At 45.6% G+C, this 23,344-nt stretch overlaps 7 protein-coding genes across 7 annotated transcripts; 3 read left to right on the top strand and 4 right to left on the bottom strand.

Moving 5' to 3' along the window:
- Nucleotides 1-1,749: 1,749 nt before the first annotated feature.
- Nucleotides 1,750-2,732, top strand: EDB91DRAFT_1085849 (uncharacterized protein; the record flags this gene model as incomplete). Its single annotated transcript, XM_041315954.1, has 8 exons — nucleotides 1,750-1,796; nucleotides 1,846-1,986; nucleotides 2,023-2,131; nucleotides 2,179-2,310; nucleotides 2,348-2,369; nucleotides 2,418-2,557; nucleotides 2,605-2,679; nucleotides 2,718-2,732. 8 exons carry the CDS (start codon nucleotides 1,750-1,752, stop codon nucleotides 2,730-2,732), a joined length of 681 nt encoding a protein of 226 aa, XP_041172473.1.
- A 3,029-nt stretch (nucleotides 2,733-5,761) lies between these two features.
- EDB91DRAFT_1010740 (uncharacterized protein) lies at nucleotides 5,762-5,947 on the top strand (the record flags this gene model as incomplete). The annotated part of the gene is made up of 1 exon (XM_041312411.1): nucleotides 5,762-5,947. A coding segment is annotated over one exon (186 nt), but the record flags the coding sequence as incomplete, so codon positions are not given.
- A 1,650-nt stretch (nucleotides 5,948-7,597) lies between these two features.
- EDB91DRAFT_1339084 (uncharacterized protein) lies at nucleotides 7,598-9,111 on the bottom strand (the record flags this gene model as incomplete). The annotated part of the gene is made up of 5 exons (XM_041325651.1): nucleotides 7,598-7,727; nucleotides 8,148-8,304; nucleotides 8,376-8,468; nucleotides 8,797-8,808; nucleotides 9,084-9,111. The coding sequence occupies 5 exons, from the start codon at nucleotides 9,109-9,111 to the stop codon at nucleotides 7,598-7,600; spliced, it is 420 nt and encodes a 139-aa protein (XP_041172471.1).
- A 462-nt stretch (nucleotides 9,112-9,573) lies between these two features.
- On the bottom strand, nucleotides 9,574-9,987 carry EDB91DRAFT_1085847 (uncharacterized protein; the record flags this gene model as incomplete). Its single annotated transcript, XM_041315953.1, has 1 exon — nucleotides 9,574-9,987. The coding sequence occupies one exon, from the start codon at nucleotides 9,985-9,987 to the stop codon at nucleotides 9,574-9,576; it is 414 nt and encodes a 137-aa protein (XP_041172470.1).
- Nucleotides 9,988-12,160: 2,173 nt separating this feature from the next.
- Nucleotides 12,161-12,716, bottom strand: EDB91DRAFT_1085846 (uncharacterized protein; the record flags this gene model as incomplete). Its single annotated transcript, XM_041315952.1, has 2 exons — nucleotides 12,161-12,441; nucleotides 12,488-12,716. The coding sequence occupies 2 exons, from the start codon at nucleotides 12,714-12,716 to the stop codon at nucleotides 12,161-12,163; spliced, it is 510 nt and encodes a 169-aa protein (XP_041172469.1).
- A 4,964-nt stretch (nucleotides 12,717-17,680) lies between these two features.
- EDB91DRAFT_1253155 (uncharacterized protein) lies at nucleotides 17,681-18,485 on the bottom strand (the record flags this gene model as incomplete). Its single annotated transcript, XM_041323610.1, has 3 exons — nucleotides 17,681-18,050; nucleotides 18,106-18,286; nucleotides 18,338-18,485. The coding sequence occupies 3 exons, from the start codon at nucleotides 18,483-18,485 to the stop codon at nucleotides 17,681-17,683; spliced, it is 699 nt and encodes a 232-aa protein (XP_041172468.1).
- A 1,462-nt stretch (nucleotides 18,486-19,947) lies between these two features.
- EDB91DRAFT_1085844 (uncharacterized protein) lies at nucleotides 19,948-21,980 on the top strand (the record flags this gene model as incomplete). The annotated part of the gene is made up of 10 exons (XM_041315951.1): nucleotides 19,948-20,116; nucleotides 20,323-20,344; nucleotides 20,376-20,478; nucleotides 20,680-20,728; nucleotides 20,930-21,151; nucleotides 21,254-21,338; nucleotides 21,386-21,715; nucleotides 21,766-21,865; nucleotides 21,919-21,945; nucleotides 21,972-21,980. The coding sequence occupies 10 exons, from the start codon at nucleotides 19,948-19,950 to the stop codon at nucleotides 21,978-21,980; spliced, it is 1,116 nt and encodes a 371-aa protein (XP_041172467.1).
- Between the last annotated feature and the right edge of the window lie 1,364 nt (nucleotides 21,981-23,344).

The following is a 23,344-nucleotide window of genomic DNA, read 5'->3' as shown; positions in this document are numbered from 1 at the left end:
TGAGACATACAAGAAAGAGGCTCGGAGAATAGTATGTATGCGACAGAGATAGGACCAGTTGAGTGTAGGAGTGGACCAGTGAGGCGGACTAATAGTCGGGCGGGGCAATACAAGCAGAACTGAAGGAACTGAGCGGGTCAGAAAAGTGGAGGGAGCAGGATTGGGCGGACCGATAGGGCGGAGGAGCGGAACTCCAGATAGGGTCAGATGGAAAGGGTATGGTGTCAGAGGGAATAGGGGTAGCATTGGAGGAGCAGAGCAGAGTTGGGCAGAGGTAGCAGGGCTAGTCCTACTGAGATGCACTTTGTGCATTGTCAGGGAAGGAGGAATGAAGCGGATGGGGAAACAGGGGGTCAGACCAGCAGTAGGGATGCTCACAGGTGGTGTTGGAGGTGCTTGGATCCAGTATATGACAGATCCAGGCCAAGTGATTTGGGGAGCTCATTTGATTCCAGCATTCGCTTTGGGGCGCGGTGTCAGCTCACTTCACCATGGAAATTTGTTAGCACATCCCAAGGGGGAACTTGATGACTGGGAAGTGTATTATGTCCAGATGTGAGTGTTGTGTGTCTTCTTACTTGTGGCTGAATGACTCTTAACTGTCCAAACTAGTTTTGTCAATCAAGATATGTTCTTGCATTATACTGACCTGGGCATAGGACACCTGGTTTCTTTATGGAGGATTGTCAGAGACTGTTTTGGCCTCCACAAGTCAGCTGCACTGGGGGAGGCTATGGATGTTAACGAAGGCGGTGAGAACCACGACGATGAACAACAGATGGATGTTGACTTTCCTGACAAATATTCAGAGGATGAACAAGATGAAATGTTTGAGGGTGAGGAAGAGCCTGAAGATGGGCTTGATGACCTTGAGGAGAAAGTTGAAGAGTTTAATGATTTCTCATTTTGAGTTAGGTTCAACTTCAGTGACTCATGCAACCATCCTTCGAATGGTGCAGGTCGACTCAAATGCTGGTGCATCAACCTCACTCCAGCTATATGATACCATCATTTTGTCCTTGATTTCCAATGGTGCTCTACAACTCCCATGTAACTTCAATTTTAACAAAATATGTCTGTCTATGAACAGCTTGCACCATGCTTGTTCCCCATAGATCGCGCTGATATCTGATGGCCTGGGAGAAAATGACTTGGACATTTTGCTCTGGCACAGAAGAGGGAAGCATGATCATCTATCTAGGTCCATGGCTTCTGCTATTTCAGAATGTTACTAGTAGAGTGTGACACTCAGCCTGAGCCTGAGCCTGAGTCAGTGGGGCCCTACTGAGTACTAAAGCTTCCACACTTCACGACTAGTACGTGTCTGTACATCCTTTGATTTTCACCATTCCCCAAAAAAGAGAAATGCTCATACCAGAACTTTTGGTTATGTCTGGGTCACCAAAAGAGGCTCAAGGTGATTTCCTGATTGTGGGCAACCAAAGGTTACCAAGTATGGCAGATTTATCACTTCTTATTCCAGACTAATCCATTCAAGTCTTCACCTTATCATTTAGGACATGGCTGGTAGATGAAAAGTATATAAGACGACCTCACAGGAACTTTCACCTCAGGTTCACTTTTCTACTTGTCTCTCATATCCTTCTCCACAATTCTTTCTACTTCATCTTTAAGATGTCAATACCTGAGAATGACCACAAGGGCGACCCTCCCACTCCTCCTCCTCAGGTGTCACTCTGTGTCATGATGCCACCTCAAGCCTGGGTGAAATGAAAAATTGCTGTACTCATGGAGGAGGTTGAAATTTTGAAGCAGGACAAAGCGACAAAGCAAAGGTGTGCACATTGTTGACCTCTTGACAGCAGTTTTCATACCTCATTGTAGGAAAACCACCTATTATGTCTCGCAGGGACGAGCAATTTGTCAAATGGTTACTCTTTACATTCCCATAGAGGATATCATTACCGAAAATGATCGGCATTGTGAAAATGGAAACAGCAGCTCCACTCTTGAGCAAGTATTCAGGTTCATGTTGCCATGCTTGTTTAAACAGATGAATAGACAAGATCGCTTTCAATGTGGCTATGTTGAGCTCATCAAGGTACTGCCATGGTTTCATGATAAGCTGGCAAGTCTTGACCTCAAAGAGTCAGAGGAAATGCTCAGAAAGGTCTTTTTGGCCATCTTTGTCAAATTTCTTTCTCATTTTCAATGTAGCTCAAGCGAGGCATTGACTCAGCTTGTGGTGACAATACGGGAACTCTCAAAGAGCTTGTGGCCTCATGGGTCAATGTTGAGTGTCATCTGCCTTCGCTCATCAGGACCCACGATAAGCACAGTCAAGGTTTTGTGAGTGATGTGTGCAGTAAATTGCTTTGCCCAGCAGAATGGTGCTGGGAGGACCCAGTGTAAGTGATAGTCCTTGTCTCTTGGATGTTGACTGATGTGTCGTCCAGTATCAGGGCTGGCATTCGTGATCGTACAACTGCCTTCATTGGTTCTGAAAATTCTTGGCCATCATTTATGTATGAAAACTATAAAGCAGGACACCACAAATCTGGAGCGCAGTCTATTCAAGTCAAAGCTGTTAGTTATGGTGAGTGGCCTGATTTTCTGACTGAGTCATGGCTCATCGCTTTGCAGGGGTTCAAGGCCATTTTTATTTCCCCCTCCTCTGCCAATGAAGTGGATGGTGATGGCAATGGCACTGATATCATTGTCATTGATTGCTATCCTCTTTGTCCTGCTAAACTCAGATATTCGCTAGCTAGTATCTGTCATATACCTGATCCGACCGCTCCAATATCAATATCCGCTCCGCTTTCTGACCACCTCCGCTCCTTCCATTCTCCACTCCATCCAATCATTATCTGCATCCGCCCCTACGCTTCTGCTCGACCGCCCAACCGGTCCCCTTCCACAATGTCTCCATTCAACTGAAACCTCTTTCCCCTTTTAGATATATACTTTCCCCTTCGGTATATAGACCCTTACTTCCGGATCACCGGTAATTCCTATTACCGCTCGATCACTGATCCGACAGCGTACATATTAATATCTGCTCCAACTTATGTCTTCGCTTGTGTAAAGTACTTACAAACTATATCCTTGGTACATAGCTTTACAACATAGGCCTCCTGATCACTGCCTCATACATAGAAGTATATAACATATCCTGTACTTAGATATTTTCCCCAGTCTTAATATTACTTGTCTTCTTGCAGTTACTACTGGTGAGAATTCTCAGTAGGACCTTGCCTTCTCTGGACACAAGTTTCACCATGTTGTCACCTCCAACCCTCCACTCCGACTTAGAGCCGCACTCTAAGTCTTCTCTTTACCTCTCCACTCCTATCAAGCATTCCCCCTGCTCCTCTCCACCCTCCACATTATCCTCTGCCTCCTCCACTCCGCTCCTAGTTAGCCCACCGCTAGTAGCTCTTACCTCCTGACCCTCAAAGCAGACCTAAGCAGTCCACTCGTCCTATTGTCGGACAATGTCGGACCCGCTCCAAATTCGGGGCACGTACTCGGCTAAGGGCGCAGTGCAAGAGCTGAAGCCAAGCCCCGACCCCTCTGCCTCTTGAGCCGGCATGGTACCTAACAGTATCAATGTCTATTGCATCTGTGATGAATATAATACACCTGTTTTCTGATATACAGTGTAGTGTGTGCCGCCAGTGATCTGTCAATTATTGAATTTGTTTGTATGTGATGAAGCCCAACTGTTAGGCGATTTGGGAACTCCATTTATTTATGGGATGACTGGTTGTGTCAAAAAACCTTCTGGTACTGCTCCTCACTTCCCCTATAGACTTCCTCAATGACTTTACGTGTGCATGTGTTAAGGTCGTGCTCAAGGGAAAGGTAACTCAAAGGGCTTCAGCTTCAGCTTGTGCACTGCACCCCTCACCCGAGTACATGCCCTTAATTTCCAAGAGGCAGAGGGGAAGTCCAGAGGTCAGACACAGGGGGAGTTTGGCGGAACTCCGGAAGGCTAGAAACAAACAGAGTAAGGCTACTGCAGACAAGTCCGGAGTAGAAGCGGAACAGAGTTAGACTACCCTAAGGTAGAGCCAGAGATATAGTCCTAAGGATTAACCCTAAGACTCGGAGGTGGACAGGAGTTCAGACTCAAGTCCAGAGAAGCAGGAATGAGCAGAACTAAGATGATATTCAAACTGAGGAGAACTGGAGTATTACAGGAGTTTATATACTGTAGGTATCATGTAAGTAAATCAGTCAGCAAGGTAAAGGCTATGCCCCGAGCATATGGAAAGTCTATTAGTAAGAGTATAACAGATCAAAGCAGTGAAGTTGGAAATGAAGTACAAATGGAAGGATCAGTAAGCAAAGCAGAAAGACATACAACCGGTAGCTGGAGAGCAGTATTCTAAAAGGAGATAGGAGTGAGTACAGAGGTGAAGGTGGAGCGCCAGGTGGACAACAGGACAGAGAACCGGACTTTTGTAGAAGAGATCCAGAATTCCGGATCCGGAGGTACAGGATATGACAACATGATCAAAATTTGGGAGTGAACAGGCTACAATGGTCCTGGAAACTTTGTTTACCTCCTAGACAACTGGTTATGTTAAAAAAACTTTCCAGTGCTGCTCCTCAATTTCCCTATAGACTCCCTCAATAATTTTATGTGTGCATGATCAAAGTTCAGGAGTGAACAGACTACAATGGTCCTGGAAACTTTATTTATTTTTTGAACGACTGATTATATCTAAAAAAACCTCCTGGTACTGCTCATCAATTCCCCAATAGACTTCTTCAATAATTTTCCATGTGTATGATCAAAATTTGTGAGTGAACAGATCATGGCAGCCCTGTAGCAATGGAGTGAAATAGCTGCAGCACGTTGGATTGTCATAGTCTCAAGCTCAGATGCCCAATGAAGTACCAATGTTACTCTTAGTTATTTTTGGAATAAACCGACGTAGATGCCAAAGATTGGGAGAGATTATAATTTGGCACGCCACAGTGTATGCTTAGAGTGCCACACCAAGTTTCAAATCAGTATCACTACCACCAAGTCAGTAACAGACTAGTAAAGACGTCCATTGAGAAGTCATATGTAGTCTGACATATCTTGGAACAGTGTTTGTGCTCCATGTAATGAATTGTTCTGTGCGGCGGTCGATGGATAAAAATGTAATATCTGCAACTCTAGCATCAGCATTTTCTTTGCGACACAGGCTCATACTTTTTACCTGAGAGCAAACAACATGCATATGATAGTCATCCTCAGCTAGCAAAAATATATTCACAAACCCCAAATGATACACATCTGCACTATTAGTGACATCATCAATGTGTTTTTCACTCTCGCACATTGCAACCTCCTTTATCATCCCTCTCAGGCTGAGTCCATATTTAACTTCATGAATTTATGCTCATGAATTTTTTCTTTGATCCATCCAATTAAAGAATGGTAGGAAGCAAAATTAGTGTTTCCTCAACATTTCCACACATTCCCATGTGAAAGCAGTCAGCATATTTATGCAGATTGTTGCAATGTTTGACCATATATTGCCTTAAATATCATTCTCATTTGTTCACCAGTTCACTGATGATGGATGGCACTCAGCTCTATCAGAGCAAAAATTCCAATTGTTGGATTGTCATTTGGGTTATTCTTGACCATCACCCCAGCCACTGCTACAAAAAACAGTATGTTCTCCCTGGCACAGTAATCCCTGGACCCAAAAATCCAAAAAACTTTGACTCATTCTTATTTCCAGGTTTTCATCATCTCGCATCTCTATGGAATGAATGTCTTCGCATTTGGGATGCATCCCGTAACATACAGTTCACTTCATACCCCTTCCTCACTCTACCAACACCCGACACTCTTGGCCTCGTCCATTTTGATGGCATGGTTGGACATAGTGGTAGAAATGGATGCCAAGTATACTGTGGGTGTATTGGCCATTGCCACCCCCAAGGCTCCCATTATTTTCCTGCCCTTCTTGAGCCCTTTGTTGGGTACCATGCTCGGATGGAGAAGCAGAGCGGTCAGGGCTTGGCTTCAGCTCTTGTGTTGTGCCCTTAGCCGAGTATGTGCCCTGAATTTGGAGCAGGACTGACGACGTCCAAAAATAGGATGGGCAGACCACTTTGGTCCACTTTACAGGTCAGGAGGTAAAGGCTACTAGCAGCGGTCTAACTAGAAGTGGAGTGGGTGAAGCAGGGGAAGTGCATTGAGGTGGAGGGAAGTAAGGGGATTGGTTGGTTGGGTTGGAGAGGTAAGAGTGAATACTTAGAGCATGGCTCTAAGTCAGAGTGGAGGTGACGATAAGATAAACTTGTGTCTGGAGAGAGCAAAGTCCTATGGAAAATTCCCACTAGTAGAGATTGCAGGAAGACAAGTAATATTAAGACTGAGGAAAGTAGCTAAGTACATGATATGTTTTATATACTTCTAAGTAGGAGGCAGTGACCAGTAGTCCATGGTATGAGGCTATGTACCGAGTATACAATTTGTAAGTATTAACACCAGTGAAAACATGAGTTGGAGCGGATATATCATATACCTCATCTGACCGCTCCACCAATATTAATATCCACTCTGCCCGACATCCTACTTCCCCCATTACCCTACCATCTCCACTCCATCCACCCTCCGCACGACCTAGTTGGCTTCCGCATCCGCTCCTATGGCTCCACTCGACTGCCTTGTCAGTTGCCTTCTGCACCATCCATTCTACTGTAAATCTCCTTGCCCCATTTAGGTATATACTTTCCCTATTTGCACATAGTACTTACTTCTGGATCACCAGTAACTCCTCTTACCACTTGATCACTGATCTGATGCGTACATATTGATATCCGCTCCGACTTATGTCTTTGCCTGTGTAAGTACTTACAAACTATATCCTTGGTACATAGCTTTACAACATAAGTCTCCTAATCACTGCCTCACACTTAGAAGTACATATATAACATATCCTGTACTTAGATAGTTTCCTCAGTCTTAATATTACTTGTCTTCTCACAGTCTCTACTTGTGAGAATTCTCAGTAGGACCTTGCCCCCTGTGGACACAAGTTTCATCTTGTTGTCACCTCCGACCTTCTGCTCCGACTTAGAGCGGTGCTCTAAGTCTTCCCCCTTACTTTTCCGCCTCTATCAATAAACCCCATTGCCCCTATCCACCATGTGCACTATCCTCTGCCTTCCCTGCTCCGCTCCTAGTCGGCCCACCACTAGTAGCATTTACTTCCTGACCCTCAAGCGGACCAAAGTGGTCTACTCGTCCTACCATTGGACAACATCGGACCTGCTCCAAATTCGGGGCACATACTCGGCTAAGGGCACAGTGCAAGAGCTGAAGCCAAGCCCCAACCCCTCCGCTTCTTGAGCCTGGCACGGTACCTAACAGGATATCAATATGTACACGACCAATCAGTAATCGAGCAGTTATATGGTGTGGTTCACTTAGAGGCCGCTACTTTTGTCCAAAAGTTTTCCCACACTCAAATTTTGTCAGATTTTCAATTTCTCTTGGGAAAATGTTGCTTTTGATGTGTTGAATAAAACCCCAAGAGTAATTTTTGATGGAATCAAATTTGAGCAAGATTTTATTTTTGGGCACCCCAAATTGGTGCATTGGTAAATAGTATGTGTACTACTCGTCAACAGCCTGTGCCACTGCGTCTGGAATATGTCTGTGAGATTTGTACTGTCTTGAACTAAATTTCTTGACCTGCAGCTGTACATCAGCAGTCCTGAGTTCCATCCTGTAAGCATCCATCCACCTGCATCAGGAAAATGTGGTAAGGCTATATAGCCACCCATAGCACTATAGACTGCTATACAGACTCCATAGCCCTATAGCTCATATAGCCAAGTGCCCAATTGTGCAGGCTTACTACACCAGTGTATAGTGCTATATAGCTCTATTAAAGTTGCTATAGCTGGGTGGAACATACCACAACTATTGTAACTATTGTAGCTCTTATAGCTCAAAACACAAAGCAAAAATTTCTCTTAATAGCTGTTTGTTGCCATGATAGTGTTCTCAAAATTAAAAATTAAAAAAAAGCGAAAATTCCAAATTATATTTCAACTGCTACAATACATGTAAACTAATAACTACAAAACAGGCAAAAATGCGAAAATTACAGGAGGAAGAGGCAAGAGAACTAGAAGGAAGAATTAGAGAGGAAAGAACTTACCAAATAGTGAAAATTGCGAAAATTCTTGAGGGAAGAGGAGGGAAGGGAGCTAGAAGGAGAGGATTAGACAGGAGGAAGTGAGAGTCAGAGAAAAGACTTGCCAAATGGTCAAAAATGCGAAAATAGTTGGGGGGAGGAGGAGCAGGAGGGAAGAGAGCTAGAAGGAGAGGGTTAGAAAAAAGATTAGTCAAATAGTCAAAAATGCGAAAATTATGGAGGGAGACTTACCAGAGTTCAAAGCACCAGCACCAGTACCAGCACCAACAACATCAACACCAAGAGAAGGATAGAGAAGCAAGAAGAAGAGAAGAGAGGCAAAAACTCGAAAATTGTAAGAGAAATATTGAAGATAATCTAATGAGGGGGCAGTGGGGGGGAAGGAAAGAATGGGAAAAGACTTGTTGGTTGACCGCATTTTTGCTTACATAAGCAGTGCCAAACAAAGCCACAACACAAGACTTGGTGAATTTTCGAGTTTTTGCTTATTAGGACTAGGATTATGACAGTAAGAAAAAGACAATGAAATTGACTGTTAGCATTAGGATTTTGAATACACATAAGGTGAATTTTCGCATTTTTGCTTACATAAATAAGGTGTACCTTAACACTTTTGAACCCTTCAATTCCAAGTATTTTCCTTATAACTCACTAAGATCTTGACCTATTGAAGTCATTAGACTATGGATAGACTTCCCTTGACAAGGACTACAACTTTGATTTAATCGAAAAAGGTTCCCACGGTCAAGTTGCTTTCTTGAACCCTTCGATTTCGAGTATTTTCCTTGTAACTCACTAGGATCTTAACCTATTGAAGTCATTAGACTATGGATAGACTTCCCTTGACAAGGACTACAACTTTGGTTTTCATTGAAAAAAGTTCCCACAGTCTACTGGGGTCTATAGTTGTTGAAATGTTTTACTTCTAAATACACTTACCAAACTTTATGGTAATATAGACTTTCATGATGTCTATACTGGTCTATAGCGCTGTGATAGCTTGCGATAGACTGTATAGAGCTGTGGTGTGCTATCGGGGCTATATAGAGGATGGTCCTCTATATAGAGATACAGTTTTTCCTGATGTGTACATTCAATGTTCCCACTGCCAGATGGTTTGGAGTGGCACTGATGCGAGCGCCTTTCAGGAACCACCTCATTTGCTGTTGTGGACAGTCATGGCTCAAGTGAAGGTGACGGAGCTGTCGCTCTGTTTGTGCTTTTGTCAATGATAAACATCTGGTGCATCATTGAGACCTGGGGGTTGTTAATGCCAGTGAGACAGGTAAGCAGCTGTACTCATCATTGACATGAAAAATCAGGGGAGGACTCACAATTTTCGTGCAGATTCACGAGCCTGTTCATGTTTGTGGGCCTGTTTTGCATGACATTGCTGAGTGCACTTTGAAATGCCTGTATATCCCAGGGCTCAATTCTTCTCTGCCTTTTGCCAGATCTCGACAGTCTTTGGTGCAGCTACCTTCGCATATCCACTTTTCATGCTGCTTTTGACATCATCTCTGAGAGCCTTCATATTTTCCTCCAGGTCTGTTCCTTCCAATTCCTCCAAGCTTTCATCCACGTCTGACATCCTTTCATTGTCAGAGGGCTTGTGTCCACCAGCAGTATACGAGTCAGGCTCTGACCATATGCAGTTGACACCGCTATCGTACCCACATTCAGACTCGGACTCGGATTCAACTGCAATGGGTGGCGACTCTGGCAAGAGGACTGGTGGTGCACCATGAGGCGGACACGCGTTATTGGAGGATGTTTGAGCTTTTCTTGCAAGCCTTGCACCTCTTGCACGAGCTGCTGCTGCTTTCTGGTGCCCATTGGCCATTTTCAAGTAATACTGATCACATCACAACTTGTTCAAACTTTCAAACATTATTCAAGCAAGCAATGACACCCAGTTCATGATCATCGAAGCTGGTGTACCTTCTGTAGCTAGGATTCACGTCTCATATTAGGGTTAGGGTTATATCTGTCGTTGTTGATGACTTGATTTGGCACTTGGACAAAAGTAGCGGCCTCTAAGTCACCTCAACCTCACATAATTTGGACCTTATTAGATTGCCATAATGGGGTGGTAATGGCAACCTAGTTAGCATAGGATCTTTGCTATCCCACTCACTGCCAGTAATACCATGAATAAATGCTTTATTCCCTAAATGCTTTATTCCCTAAATGCTTGCTAACATAATTAGGGCTATTGTTAGGTACCGTGCCAACTCAGGAAGCAGAGGGGTCAGGGCTTGGCTTCAGCTCTTGTGCTGTGCCCTTAGCTGAGTACGTGCCCCAAATTTGGAGTGGGTCTGACGTTGTCTGATGATAGGATGAGTGGACCGCTTTGGTCTGCTTTGAGGGTCGGGGAGTAAGAGCTACTAGCGGTGGGCCAACTAGGAGCGGAGCGGAGAAGATGGGGAATGATGCGGAGGGTGGATAGGAGCAGGGGGAATGTTTGGTAGGGGCGGGGAAGGCGGAGGATAATGCGGAGGGACAAGGGAGAATATTTGATAGGGGCGGAGTATAAGGGAAAGACTTTAGAGCACAGCTCTAGGTCGGAGCGGAGGGTTGGAGGGTCGGAGGTGACAACAAGTTGAGACTTGTGTCCAGAGGAGGCAAGGTCCTACTGAGAATCCTCACAAGATGTAACTGCAAGAAGACAAGTAATATTAAGACTGAGGAAAATATCTAAGTACATGATATGTTATATACTACTATGTATGAGGCAGTGACCAGGATAACTATGTTTTAAAGCTATGTACCAAGGATATAGTTTGTAAGTACTTTACACAGGCGAAGACATAAGTTGGAGCAGATATCAATATGTATGCGTCGGATCAGTGATCGGGCAGTAATAGGAATTACCAGTGATCCGGAAGTAAGGGTCTATGTACCGAAGGGGAAAGTATATATCTAAAAGGGGAAAGAGGTCCAGTTGAATGGAGTCGTTATGGAAGGGGACTGGTTGAGCGGTTGAGCAGAAACGTAGGAGCGGGTGCAGATGATGATCGGATGGAGTGGAGGATGGGTGGAGTGGAGGTGATTGGAGAGCAGAGCAGATATTGATATTAGAGCAGTTGGATCAGGTATATGACAGCTATTATTGGAGGCTGCCGAGGGTAACTGTCAGCTATGTCAGCAACATGATTCCCAGGCACTCCGACGCTTCGGCAACTCTGCACTCATCACCAATAGTATGTGCTCACTGTTCCCCACAACGAGCAAGGTAAGTCCCTCAGTTCTGGACCATTTTTCTTCAACCACTTTTTTAGATGCTATTTATGTCGCTCATCATGCTCCTGATGTTCCCATAGGCCCATGCCCTCGAGGGCACTATGTTTTAATTGTAGTAAGTCTTCTACTCAAACACACATGTGACTATGTTGATCGTATCTGTAGTTACATAACATCACACCCTTCAATGTTGCTGTCAGTGACATTCTCCTTACCCTTCTGTCCCTCCAATGCTATGCTGAAGGAGAATGGCGTCTCACGTTCGGTCACCCTCGTTATTGCCAATGCGGAGCCCTTGACCTGCTGTGATCACGCTCGACTTAGTTGACAAGTGTGTTCACTGACTCCAACACTCCAACATAGACACAATGCTCAGCATGTCAGGTAAGTTAGCCCTTAATTCTATCTATTGTTCATCTCATTTTCCAAAGAGCTGTGGTACAGTGGGCCGCTGAGCACATGGTGAAGACTCTATACCATCTTTTCTTTCCCACTTTCGAGCCAGTCAGTGTACCGTCTTTGTTTCTGACTTTCGAGCCAGTCAGTGAACAACCAGGGGATTCAAGTAGGGAGGTATGGGGACGTCTTGCAGCTGACTCTCGCTGTTCATTGAATCAAGTTGGAATAGTCAGTAGTAGCTCAATCAATGTATCCATTTTGCCTCGAGAACAACTTGAAGCACACTTGAGTACTTGCACCATCAGCTTCGATGTAGGCAAATCAAATTGTATTGACAATGAGCTATTATCCGAAGTAAGAATTGACAGAGAAAATTAAGCAGTTGGGGCATTCGTGTTGGTGGCTTGTGGGCGTTTAGAGCCTCGTTTTTTTCCCTTATCAGAACATGTCTTCCTAGCTTTCTTAGTACCTACAACTTCCTTGCCACCTACTCCCGAAATAACATTGACAAATGTTTCTTGCGGGAGACTTGTTGTTTCGATGGTGGACAGTGCAGGTGCCTCAGTTGTAGTGGGTGAAGACCACACAGGGTTGGCAGAGCTTGAGCCTTCTGATGGAATTTGGGGCAGAGTAGAACCAGCGCGATGCTCGCGAGCTTTCCGATAGTTAGAATGAAAATTTTCAAGTGTATGTAGACTTACCTGAATCAGCAATCAATTTCGGCTGGAACCTGCCTTCGTCCCACTGCTTGAACTCAGCCTTTGACATCTTCCAGAACTTTGCAGTTCCTGTTTTCCATGCACTATTGAGTACCTTGACTTCAGTGTGTGAGCCAATATCTCCAGGGCTGCAAAATTTCAGCAGCGGCCAGCCCTCACAGACTACACCATATTTTGCTGTAATGTTTTCTTCAAAGTTGACATAAAACATCCTAGGCACATTAACTTGCACAGCCTCGCCTATTGAGAAGTTAAAAATAACCACACTGATATGAGTCAAGATAGACTTACGAAGTTGTTCGATGATCAATGAACTTGTTTGTGCTTTGAGAGCAATGAGGGCCTGCTTGTAGTTTTGAACAACACCTATGTTCGAGTGAGAAAGGCTATTTTCAAGTGGACATGCTCGGATACTCACCAGCGACTCCAGATAAACAATATGCCTCAAGGTGAGTGGCGACATCAGTGTTAGTTGTGGTGATTGAGCACCTTATGGTGCGAGTTATTTGTGTTATGATGTTGCTTCCTCTATTGGACTCTCACTTAGCATGTGATGTGAATTCCTTACTTACTTAGGCAGTGTTTACACTTGTTTACATAGACTCGCCCATAGGTAGCAAGTCCTGTGTTGGTTGCTCTTTAGCAACTGACACTGGACTATAGGTATAGTACACTCATTAGTTTACACAACACAATAGCAACTGACACTGGACTATAGTCCTATCAACTCTCATTAGCTCACTTGTGCCTTGGTCCTTCAGTGATTCTAACAGGTTATGAGCCCTGCACTTTAAGGACCCTCCAATCACTCATTATTCAGCCAAACACTACTCTATCCCATTCCTTTCGGTTTCCATCGCATTCTACACCCTCAAAAGCCCCCAGCGTCGCATTTGAGCATAGTTTGGTCCACTGGAGCATCCATAGAGTTGTTGTTGAGCTACAGTCTGTGTCAGGACCCATAGTGCGCATTTTTTGCTTGTTTGTGCTACTGCTACCTATCCCTACACTCCCTGCTGCCTATCCCTACACTCCCTACTACATTCCCTCGCCTCCCTATGCCTCCGCCGACGTCCTGCATCACCTATACCACTCTGCTCGCCTCCCAGCCTCTTGCCATGTCTTCTGAAGATTCCAAGTCCCCCATCCATATCACCAAACTCACTTCCAGCAACTATCCTACCTGGAAGGGTGAAATGAAGGCTTATCTTCGCACCAAGGGCTTGTGGCTGCTTGTCAGTGGGACAGAGAAGCGCCCTGCAGACACTCAAGCTGATGCTCAGGCCAAATGGGATGTCAAAGCGGACAAGGCTGCTGGAGAACTGTACCTTGCTTGCTCAGTTCAGCAGAGGATGCACATTGATGCTGTCCAGGATGACCCTGTCTCCATATGGTCCACCCTCGCTTCAATCCATGTCCAGCAGCGTCCTGGAGCTCGCTTCAACGCCTGGGACGACTTCTTCTCTATTAGGAAGCAGCCTGATGAGCCCCTAAGCACCCTCATTGCTAGGATAGAAGAAGGCATGAGTAAGATTCAGGAGCTTCGCCCAAAGGACACTAGCAAGCCCTATTCCATCACTGACTTGGATGCTGAACTAGTCTGTATGACTATGGTTCGCTCCCTGGGTGAGGAATACAACCATTTTGCGTCCTCCCTCATGCTACTCAAGTCCTTGGACAAGGAGGAGCTCAAGTCTGCCTTCCTAGTAGAGGAATTGCAGCGCAAGCGTCGTCCTGAAGGTCCTACTGGCGACTCAGCCCTATTCACATCCTCAGGAGAATGTAGATGTGGCACTAACATTACCTGCTACTTCTGTGAGAAGGCTGGCCATTGCACTCACAAGTGTAACGCTCTGAAGCGTGCCAAAGACAATGCAAAGTCTGGCAATGGTCAAGGGAAGGGTAATAAGCGTCCTAGAAACGCTAATAAGGCCTCTGAGCCTACCACTCCACCCACTACCACTCCTGCTGCGTCCACATCATCTCCTACCACTCCTGCGGCGTCCACCAACACTCAGAGCACCCCTCAGAATGCCCAGAACGTCATAGAGTTCACTGGAAATGCAAGTCTTCGCTCTTTTGACCCTTCCCATCCCCTATGTCCTCTCCAAGTCGATGCAGAGGCTGACTGGAATGCAGACACAGGTGCCACTTCTCATATGACCCCCCATCGTCACTGGCTTTGCAATTATACCCCAAAACGCGTCCCAATCAAGCTAGCCAACAACACCTTTGTGTATTCTTCTGGGGTGGGCACTGTGGTGTTCAATCCAGTCATAGATGGGAAGAGGGCTAGAGTGGTCGAGTTATCTCGAGTTTTGCATGTCCCAGACCTTCATAATAATCTGCTCTCTGTGCTATACCTTACTCGCCATAGTGGCTTTCATGTGCACATAAATGCAACCAGAATGTCCTTTGAACGTCCTGCAGGCACCACTCTGTTCATTGCCTCTATCAATGGCAGTAATGCAGCTTTCTTAGATGGCTCTACTGTGCCTCTATCAGAATATGCCTCTGCAGCGACCACTCTACCTCTGGACTTGGACCTATGGCACAGAAGACTTGCCCATCATCACGTAGCAGGTGTCAAGAAGCTTATTGATCAGGATATGGTCATTGGACTCAAGCTGGATTCAAAGAAACTGCCAGATCCTATCTGTGAGCCATGCTTAGCTGGGAAGATGCATGCAAACCCATTCCCCTCATCTCAATGGCGTGCTACTCGACCTCTGGAACTTGTCCACACTGATGTCCATAAGGTCCCCTACCCCAGTTTCTCTGGCTGTCGCTATTGGGTCACATTCATCGACGACTTCTCTCGATTTCGCTTTGTGCTCCCTATTAAAGCTAAGTCTGATGTCTTTGAGGCCTTCAAGACATTCAAGGCCTATGCTGAGAACCAGTCAGAGCGAAAGCTCAAGATCCTCAGAGATGACAAGGGAGGGGAGTACATGAGCAATGCCTTCATTGAATTCACCACCCAGTGTGGCATTGAGAGGCAGCACACTGTTCGTGCTAGACCACAGCAGAATGGGGTTGCTGAGAGAGCTAACAGAGTCCTCTCTGAGCGACTCACTGCTATGCTGGATGAGTCTGGGCTTCCCAAGGCCTTCTGGGGCGAGTGTCTTGCTGCTCTGGTCCATGTCTGGAACAGATGCCCTACCGAAGCTGTAGACAGCGCTACGCCCTATGAGCTGTGGCATGGTAATAAGCCTGATGTCTCACATCTTCGAGTTTGGGGATGCACTGCCTATGTGCACGTCCAGAGGGACAAGAGAGATGGACTTGGCTCCCACATGGAAAAGTGCGTCTTCATTGGCTACCCTGCTGGCTACAAGGGCTGGAAGTTCTACAACCCCACCTCCAAGAAGACAATCATCTGTGTAGACCAGCTGGAATCAAGGTCATTGGCTCCAAGTGGATATTCAAGGTGAAGCGCAATGCTGATGGCTCTATTGAGCGCTACAAGGGCAGACTTGTTGCCAAGGGCTACAACCAGCGTCCTGGCTTTGACTATGTCGAAATATTTGCTCCAACTGTGCGTATGCCCACCATTCGTGTTGTCCTTGCTATGGCTGCCATCCATGACCTCCACCTTCGCTCCATCGACATCTCACATGCCTATCTCAATGGGGAGATGGACTGTGACATCTACATGGAACAACCTGAAGGCTTTGCTGAAGGTGATCCCAAGAAGATGGTCTGCCTTCTTCAGAAGAGCATCTATGGGACCAAGCAAGGTGGCAATCGCTGGAACAAGAAAATGCCCTCTGTTCTGGAGTCTATTGGATTCACCCAGTCCTACTCTGATGCCAGCATCTATATCTATGTTAAGAGTGAAGTTAGGATCATCTTGCCTGTCTTTGTTGATGACATGACCTTTGCATCGAAGTCTGCTTCTGCAATTGATCAGATCATCAAGGACTTGTCTCAGCACTTCAAGCTTCGAGACTTGGGCCCTACCACCCAGCTTCTAGGCATCAAGATTGACAGGGATCGCTCCAAGCACTCCATCACCATCTCCCAGCACCAGTACTGCCTTGACATCCTTGATCGCTTCAGCATGGCTGATTGCAAGCCTGTCTCCACTCCCATGCAGCCCAACCTTCGACTCACTCGTGCTCAGTGTCCCCAGACTGCTGATGAGACTCAGGACATGCGATCCACTCCTTACCTTGAAGCTGTGGGTGCTCTGATGTATCTTGCCACCACCACCAGACCAGACATTGCCTACACTGTTGGCTGCCTTGCTTGATTCAACTCCAACCCTGGCCCTGCCCATTGGCAAGCTGTCAAGCACCTGCTTCGCTATCTGAAGGGCACTGCAGACTACTCCATCACCTATGCTCCTGATCCCAATTCCATTGAACTCTTCTCCACATTCTCTGATGCTGATCATGGTGGATGCAAAGACACCGGTCACTCCACTGGTGGCTACCTGGTCAAGATTGGCCTTGGTGCTGTCTCCTGGTCGTCGAAGCTTCAAAGCATTGTGGCCTTGTCCACCACTGAAGCTGAGTACATGGCTGCAGTTGAGGCAGGCAAGGAGATCCACTGGATGCGAAATCTCTTGTTTGAGATGGGCTTCCCTGCCACTGCACCCTCTGTCCTTAGGATCGACAACCAGAGCGCCATCTCTGTGGCCAAGCACCCAGAGCACCATGGTCGGATGAAGCAGCTTGATCTCAGCTGGTATTGGCTTCGAGATGTGGTGCACAAGGAGATTATTGCACCAGTGTTTGTGCCCACTGCTGACCAGCCAGCTGACATCCTGACCAAGGCATTGGCTCGACCCAAGGTGCAGTTGTTCTGCCAGATGATGGGACTGAGTAGCTTGAGGGGGAGCTGAGATGCGTAGAGGTGCACAATCAGGGGGGAGTGTTAGTTGTGGTGATTGAGCACCTTATGGTGCGAGTTATTTGTGTTATGATGTTGCTTCCTCTATTGGACTCTCACTTAGCATGTGATGTGAATTCCTTACTTACTTAGGCAGTGTTTACACTTGTTTACATAGACTCACCCATAGGTAGCAAGTCCTGTGTTGGTTGCTCTTTAGCAACTGACACTGGACTATAGGTATAGTACACTCATTAGTTTACACAACACAATAGCAACTGACACTGGACTATAGTCCTGTTCACTCTCATTAGCTCACTTGTGGCTTGGCTCACTTGGTTATTCTAACATTCTGCGGTACAGTTCCAGTGTGCGAAGTGAGATAGCAATGGAGGGAGATTGCAGAGTTGCTCCAATATAACCATTCAGAACAAGAGCCTCAGAGACAGTCTTGACATCAGCGTTGTGCTGGATGTGAGTCACACTGGACAGTGTGTAAAGGTCAATACATTCAATTTCAAAGTCATAACTTGAAGGTGGTGCTGATAGGGATGGTGATGGTGGAGGTGCTGCATCCTTGGGGAGAGACTCTGAAGGGTACTTCCAAGTTAGATAGGCTAGAGTCAAATTGTTGATGATTGGTCCCCAGTTCTCTTGGAGGTGGGTAACACGCTGGTGCCATGTTCGCCCATCCTTATACACTCTCCACCTAGAAAATTCAACTATATGACAGCCAGGACTCATTATGAGGCTGGAGTACCTACTGGCTTCCAACAATATCCCAAACTGCATGCACAAATGTGTCATCATCCTTCAATGTCTCTGGGACGGTCTCCCATTCAAGGTCTGGGTCCATAGCAGGATCGTCGACATCCATTGCAGAGGGGGGCTCTGTGTCTGGGTTTTGGAGGTTGGAGAGTGGCGTTAGAGACTCATTGCTTAGACCTATGTCACATTAGAATTATGATGCAGAAAAATTGAATGAGAACACTGTACCTGATGGGAAAGGCGGCGGAGGCGTAGGAAGTCGGACAAGTGGAGAAGGCGGCCAACCTAGGGAGTCAATCCCTAGGCCAGCAAACAGGAGTTGTGAAGGGGTTTGCCCAAGAACAGGGAAAAGAGAGCAGGTCTTAGAAAAGGTCATATTCAGACTAAAGATCTACAGACAGATCTACATATGTTTATATACTCTAAGTAAGTAGCATAGCATAGCAGAAGGCTATGTGCCGAGTGTACAGAATTACAAGAAAGATGACTGAGACATACAAGAAAGAGGCTCGGAGAATAGTATGTATGCAATGGATCAATAATCACTCGGGTATAGGGATTACCGGTGATCCGAAAGAAGGAACTATGATACTAAAAGGAGATGGGACCAGTTGAGTGGTTCTTAGTCTAGGAGTGGACCGGTGTAGGAAGCCAATCGCTACTGAGCTAGTATCCCCTATCTTTACAATCCTCTCCAACCCACTTTCCTGCGCTGCTGCTCCACATCGACGTTGGCTGACAATTGGCCCAGTTGGTCACACTCGATCCAAGTCAGACATCATCTGCACATGCAATCGGTCACTATCCATTGTCTCATGTCATTGGCCTGTTGTCTACTGGTATGTATATCGCTTACTTTCATTGCTTTCCATCCCCATTCACATAATTGGACCGCTTATTGACCTTTTATCGCCCCACCTCACACCTTATTACATGGACACAGAGAAACAAGTATTTAGTGATCCATGAGGCATCTTAAGTGACCCAAAGTTCCCCTTCATCGCTTAGTCTCATTTACTATATATTCTGCCCATGTTCTTAGTAGTTTCTCCAGCAAATTCTCACATAGAACGATTTCTTGTGTGATTTCTCATTGAGTCGTCAGCCGACTCTCTTAGACATTCACTCATTGTACTACACACACACCTCCTCTATTCCACTCATTCATCACTCGGGTCCACTCAGGGCTGCTCCACTTCGCTCAGTTTCACTCTCTCTTCGCTCAACTTCGCTCAGCCAAGTCGGCATTGGCATTGGCATCGACTATTAGGTCAGACAATACAACTTGTTGGTGGTTTGCATTGCACTGCTTCCCCTATAGGGTCGAATGCACTTAAATTGGCCGCAGTCACGCTGATAGCCTAGTAGCACTCGCAACCCACACCGGTGAGGCAGTCAGGCGAACTAATAGTCCAGTGGGGCAACACGAGTGGAACTGAAGGAACCGTGTGGATCTGTTCAGACCGTGCTCTGGGGTAAGACGGAGTCTGAGGGGCTTGGCTTCAGCTTGTATGCTGCACCCCTTACCCAAGTATGTGCCCCTAATTTCGGATTGTAGTCCAACTCGAGTTCTACAAGCTCCAACAGGACATCAGAGCGGAGGTCCTCCGAAGGAAGACCAACGGACTACTAGATAAGCACGGGAACATCGGGCAGAGATTGGTCTGCCCTATGGGAAGAGTTGAAAGGCTACTGCAGTCAGAGTTAACAGTAGGAATGGAGTGGAGGAGACTGCTCAGATGAAGGGGGAAACAGGGGGTTGGACCAATAGTAGGGACGTCTATGAACGGTGTTTGGAGTGGCTGTATCTGGTATATGACACTTCCCCTACCACCACTATGTCTGCACTTGACATCACTGGTATTCCAAACTTTGTTGAATCAAGGAGGCTTTATCAACAGCACCCAGAAGCTTCAGCAAATTTCTCTTCCAAACCACCATATCCTGGACCTTCTCCCTTGACTCCTGTTGTGAATCTTCCTAACCTTCCTTTGCAACAGTCGACAGGTAATTTTCCAAGTCCTTGGCAGTAACCTTATAATTCGGATATTTTGCCTTCACCTAATGATTCCCCTAGTTTTTCCAGTGTTCCAGGGTACCTTTTCCATGACATGCAGCCCCAGAAACCAACACCTTTGTTTCCCACACATGGAGACATAAATGGCATAAGTTTTGTTTATATTGATACTACTAGATGTAACATCTATTCACAGCCCTACTACAGGGTGCATATATGTGTGATACTGATCAATTTATGGTTGTATAGGGTGCATATATGCATGATGCCCATCACTTACATTTTTACAGCAATGAATCCTAACGTCAGAGAAGGAGAACTTGGAATTACAAACAGAATGCAACACCATACAGTAAGTATTGACTGCAATGATAGGATACTAACACTAATCCATGATAGGAATGCATTTCATATGCTTGCCAATTGTGTGGGCTTGTGAAATGCCGACGCAAAATTTTTTATCCCACCTGAGCCCAATGTAATGACTAATACTACCCATACCCAATCTCTACCTGAGTGGCCTCCTCTGAACTGTAATAAATATGATACCAAGTTCTGGGACTTTGATGAATGGAAAAAATGGTCCAACAGCACTGAGGGACGTGGATCGATCAAGTCGCATGTCCCAGTGCCTTTCTTATAAGACGCAGATGGGGATCCTCTCACATCAACAGCTGTTGATACTATCCATCGCATGATGCATTGACTCTTCGAGATGTTGGCATCCAAGGATATTGCACCACCATCCTGGCGACACTTATCTGAACAAGCTTACCTTCTTTTTCATATTGCTATTGGTACAGCTCACCAAGAACTTGGATTCTGCTCGAATGACTGGAAAGAAAATGAACTGGCTAAGAATGTGTATTTGGCTTGGCGAACAGCATGCAGGCAAGCAAAAGCAAGGGCCAAGGGTGTCAAACCCAAAGAACTCGACCCATATGACCTTGGTGTTTGTGCAGATGACGATGAAGAGGGAGACGATCTTGAGAAGAAGTGGAGTGCAACAGTTGAAGATGATACATGTTCTGCAAAGAGATGAAAACCAGCTTCATCCTCATCTAGCAGTTCCTGCACCCCATCACCATTGGAACACCAAGAACTAGAGCTTTCTCTCATGGATATAGTACCTTCTCCACCACCAGCAGTGTGCAAGAATGACTCAGAAACAGCCACCATCCCAGTACCTCAAATCAAGCTGAAACATCTGCTGTAAGTATTTTTGTATTTATTTTTCCCTACTAACTCATTTACTATAGTGATGGCATGGCATCTACCCTTTTCCAAGTCCCACCAATGCCACTACTATCCCCAGTCATGCTGCCACCACCATCTATGACCCCAGCAGCTCCCAAAATTGCTACCCCCATCTCCCAACCCAACGCCCATGTTGACAAACCTGATGGTGAGTCCCCCAAGGCTCCAATAAAGGCCATCACTCCACCCCTCATTACAACCATATCCAACAGCCAGCCTGAACCCACCCCTGCTATCTCCAGTTCCATTAATGGTGCCTTCCGAGTTGAGCTCACTGTTGAAGCACCAAAGAAGGCCAGTAAGGCATGCCCTAGCAGTAAGAAGAATGGAAGGTGAGTGTTTTTTTGCATCATAAACTAGTGTTACATATCTGCACCAACAGGGATCTTTGCATCCTTTGTTGGCTCAAACAGGTCAAGAAAGATGGGGCTACATCAGAGTTCTGTGTCTACTGGGACACACTCGACAATCAAAAGCGCAATGTATGACATCACTTTTTTCTCGCTATACAGTACTGCACTTACTTTTCTGTTAGTCTTATGAGTTGGATGCTGCACAATTGGTGAGTGTTTCACATGTTTATAGCAGTGCTACTGATCCAAATATCTGCTCAGGGTACCTCAAATATTGTTAGTTGTGGTGATTGAGCACCTTATGGTGCGAGTTATTTGTGTTATGATGTTGCTTCCTCTATTGGACTCTCACTTAGCATGTGATGTGAATTCCTTACTTACTTAGGCAGTGTTTACACTTGTTTACATAGACTCGCCCATAGGTAGCAAGTCCTGTGTTGGTTGCTCTTCAGCAACTGACACTGGACTATAGGTATAGTACACTCATTAGTTTACACAACACAATAGCAACTGACACTGGACTATAGTCCTGTTCACTCTCATTAGCTCACTTGTGGCTTGGTTCACTTGGTTATTCTAACAAATATTTGGGTCAAGAACACTGTCCAGGCCATCATTGACAGCACATTGTATTGAGTGTATGCATTGCTTGTTGTTTGGATTGCTTTCCTGCTATTATTCAATCCCATTTCAAGCTATCAATTCGTATTGCAGCCAGGATTGTATTGTATTCGTGTTTTGTACTAGTAGCTACAAGCAATATCATATGTACTGTTCTTGCATGATATCAACTGCTCATAGTAAATGCAACAAAGTGCCATATCATGTCAAAACAACTTAAACTAACCTTGCATGACACACATGATACTGACCCCTTTTGCATTGTGTATTCATCCAGATTTCTTGTCCAGATTGTGCAATAACGGTTTCTTTGGCTGGGCATGATGTGGCACTCTCTGGACGTCTCTCGCAATGTCCGATGCTCACTGGGTGTTATGGCTCGTGGTTGTCCAAGGAAATGTGCAAGAAATACAACCAGACTTCAGAATCAAGCACCTTCCTACTGTGTTTCAGTGATGGAACCTAGTGGTGCACTATCAGCATACAACTCAAGTCACTGTTTGTCCCATTAACAACACAGATTGTTGCTGTCATATACCTGATCCGACCACTCTAATATCAATATCCGCTCCACTTTTCAATCATCGTCCACATCCGCTCCTACGTTTCTGCTTGACTGCTCAACCGGTCCCCTTCCATAACGACTCCATTCAACTGGACCTCTTTCCCCTTTTAGATATATACTTTCCCCTTCGGTACATAGACCCTTACTTCCAGATCACTGGTAATTCCTATTACCGCTCGATCACTGATCCGACTTATGTCTTCACCTGTGTAAGTACTTACAAATTATATCCTTGGTACATAACTTTACAACATAGTTATCCTGGTCACTGCCTCGTACATAGAAGTATATAACATTTCATGTACTTAGATATTTTTCTCAGTCTTAATATTACTTGTCTTCTTGCAGTTACCTCTTGTGAGAATTCTCAGTAGGACCTTGCCTCCTCTGGACACAAGTCTCAACTTGTTGTCACCTCCAAC

Source organism: Suillus paluster, assembly GCF_016628075.1.
Source record: "Suillus paluster strain FC165 chromosome Unknown EDB91scaffold_80, whole genome shotgun sequence".
In the NCBI taxonomy this organism is placed as follows: domain Eukaryota; kingdom Fungi; phylum Basidiomycota; class Agaricomycetes; order Boletales; family Suillaceae; genus Suillus; species Suillus paluster.
The sequence above is the reverse complement of the archived record's forward strand: the minus strand, read 5'-3'. Positions and strand labels throughout refer to the sequence as shown.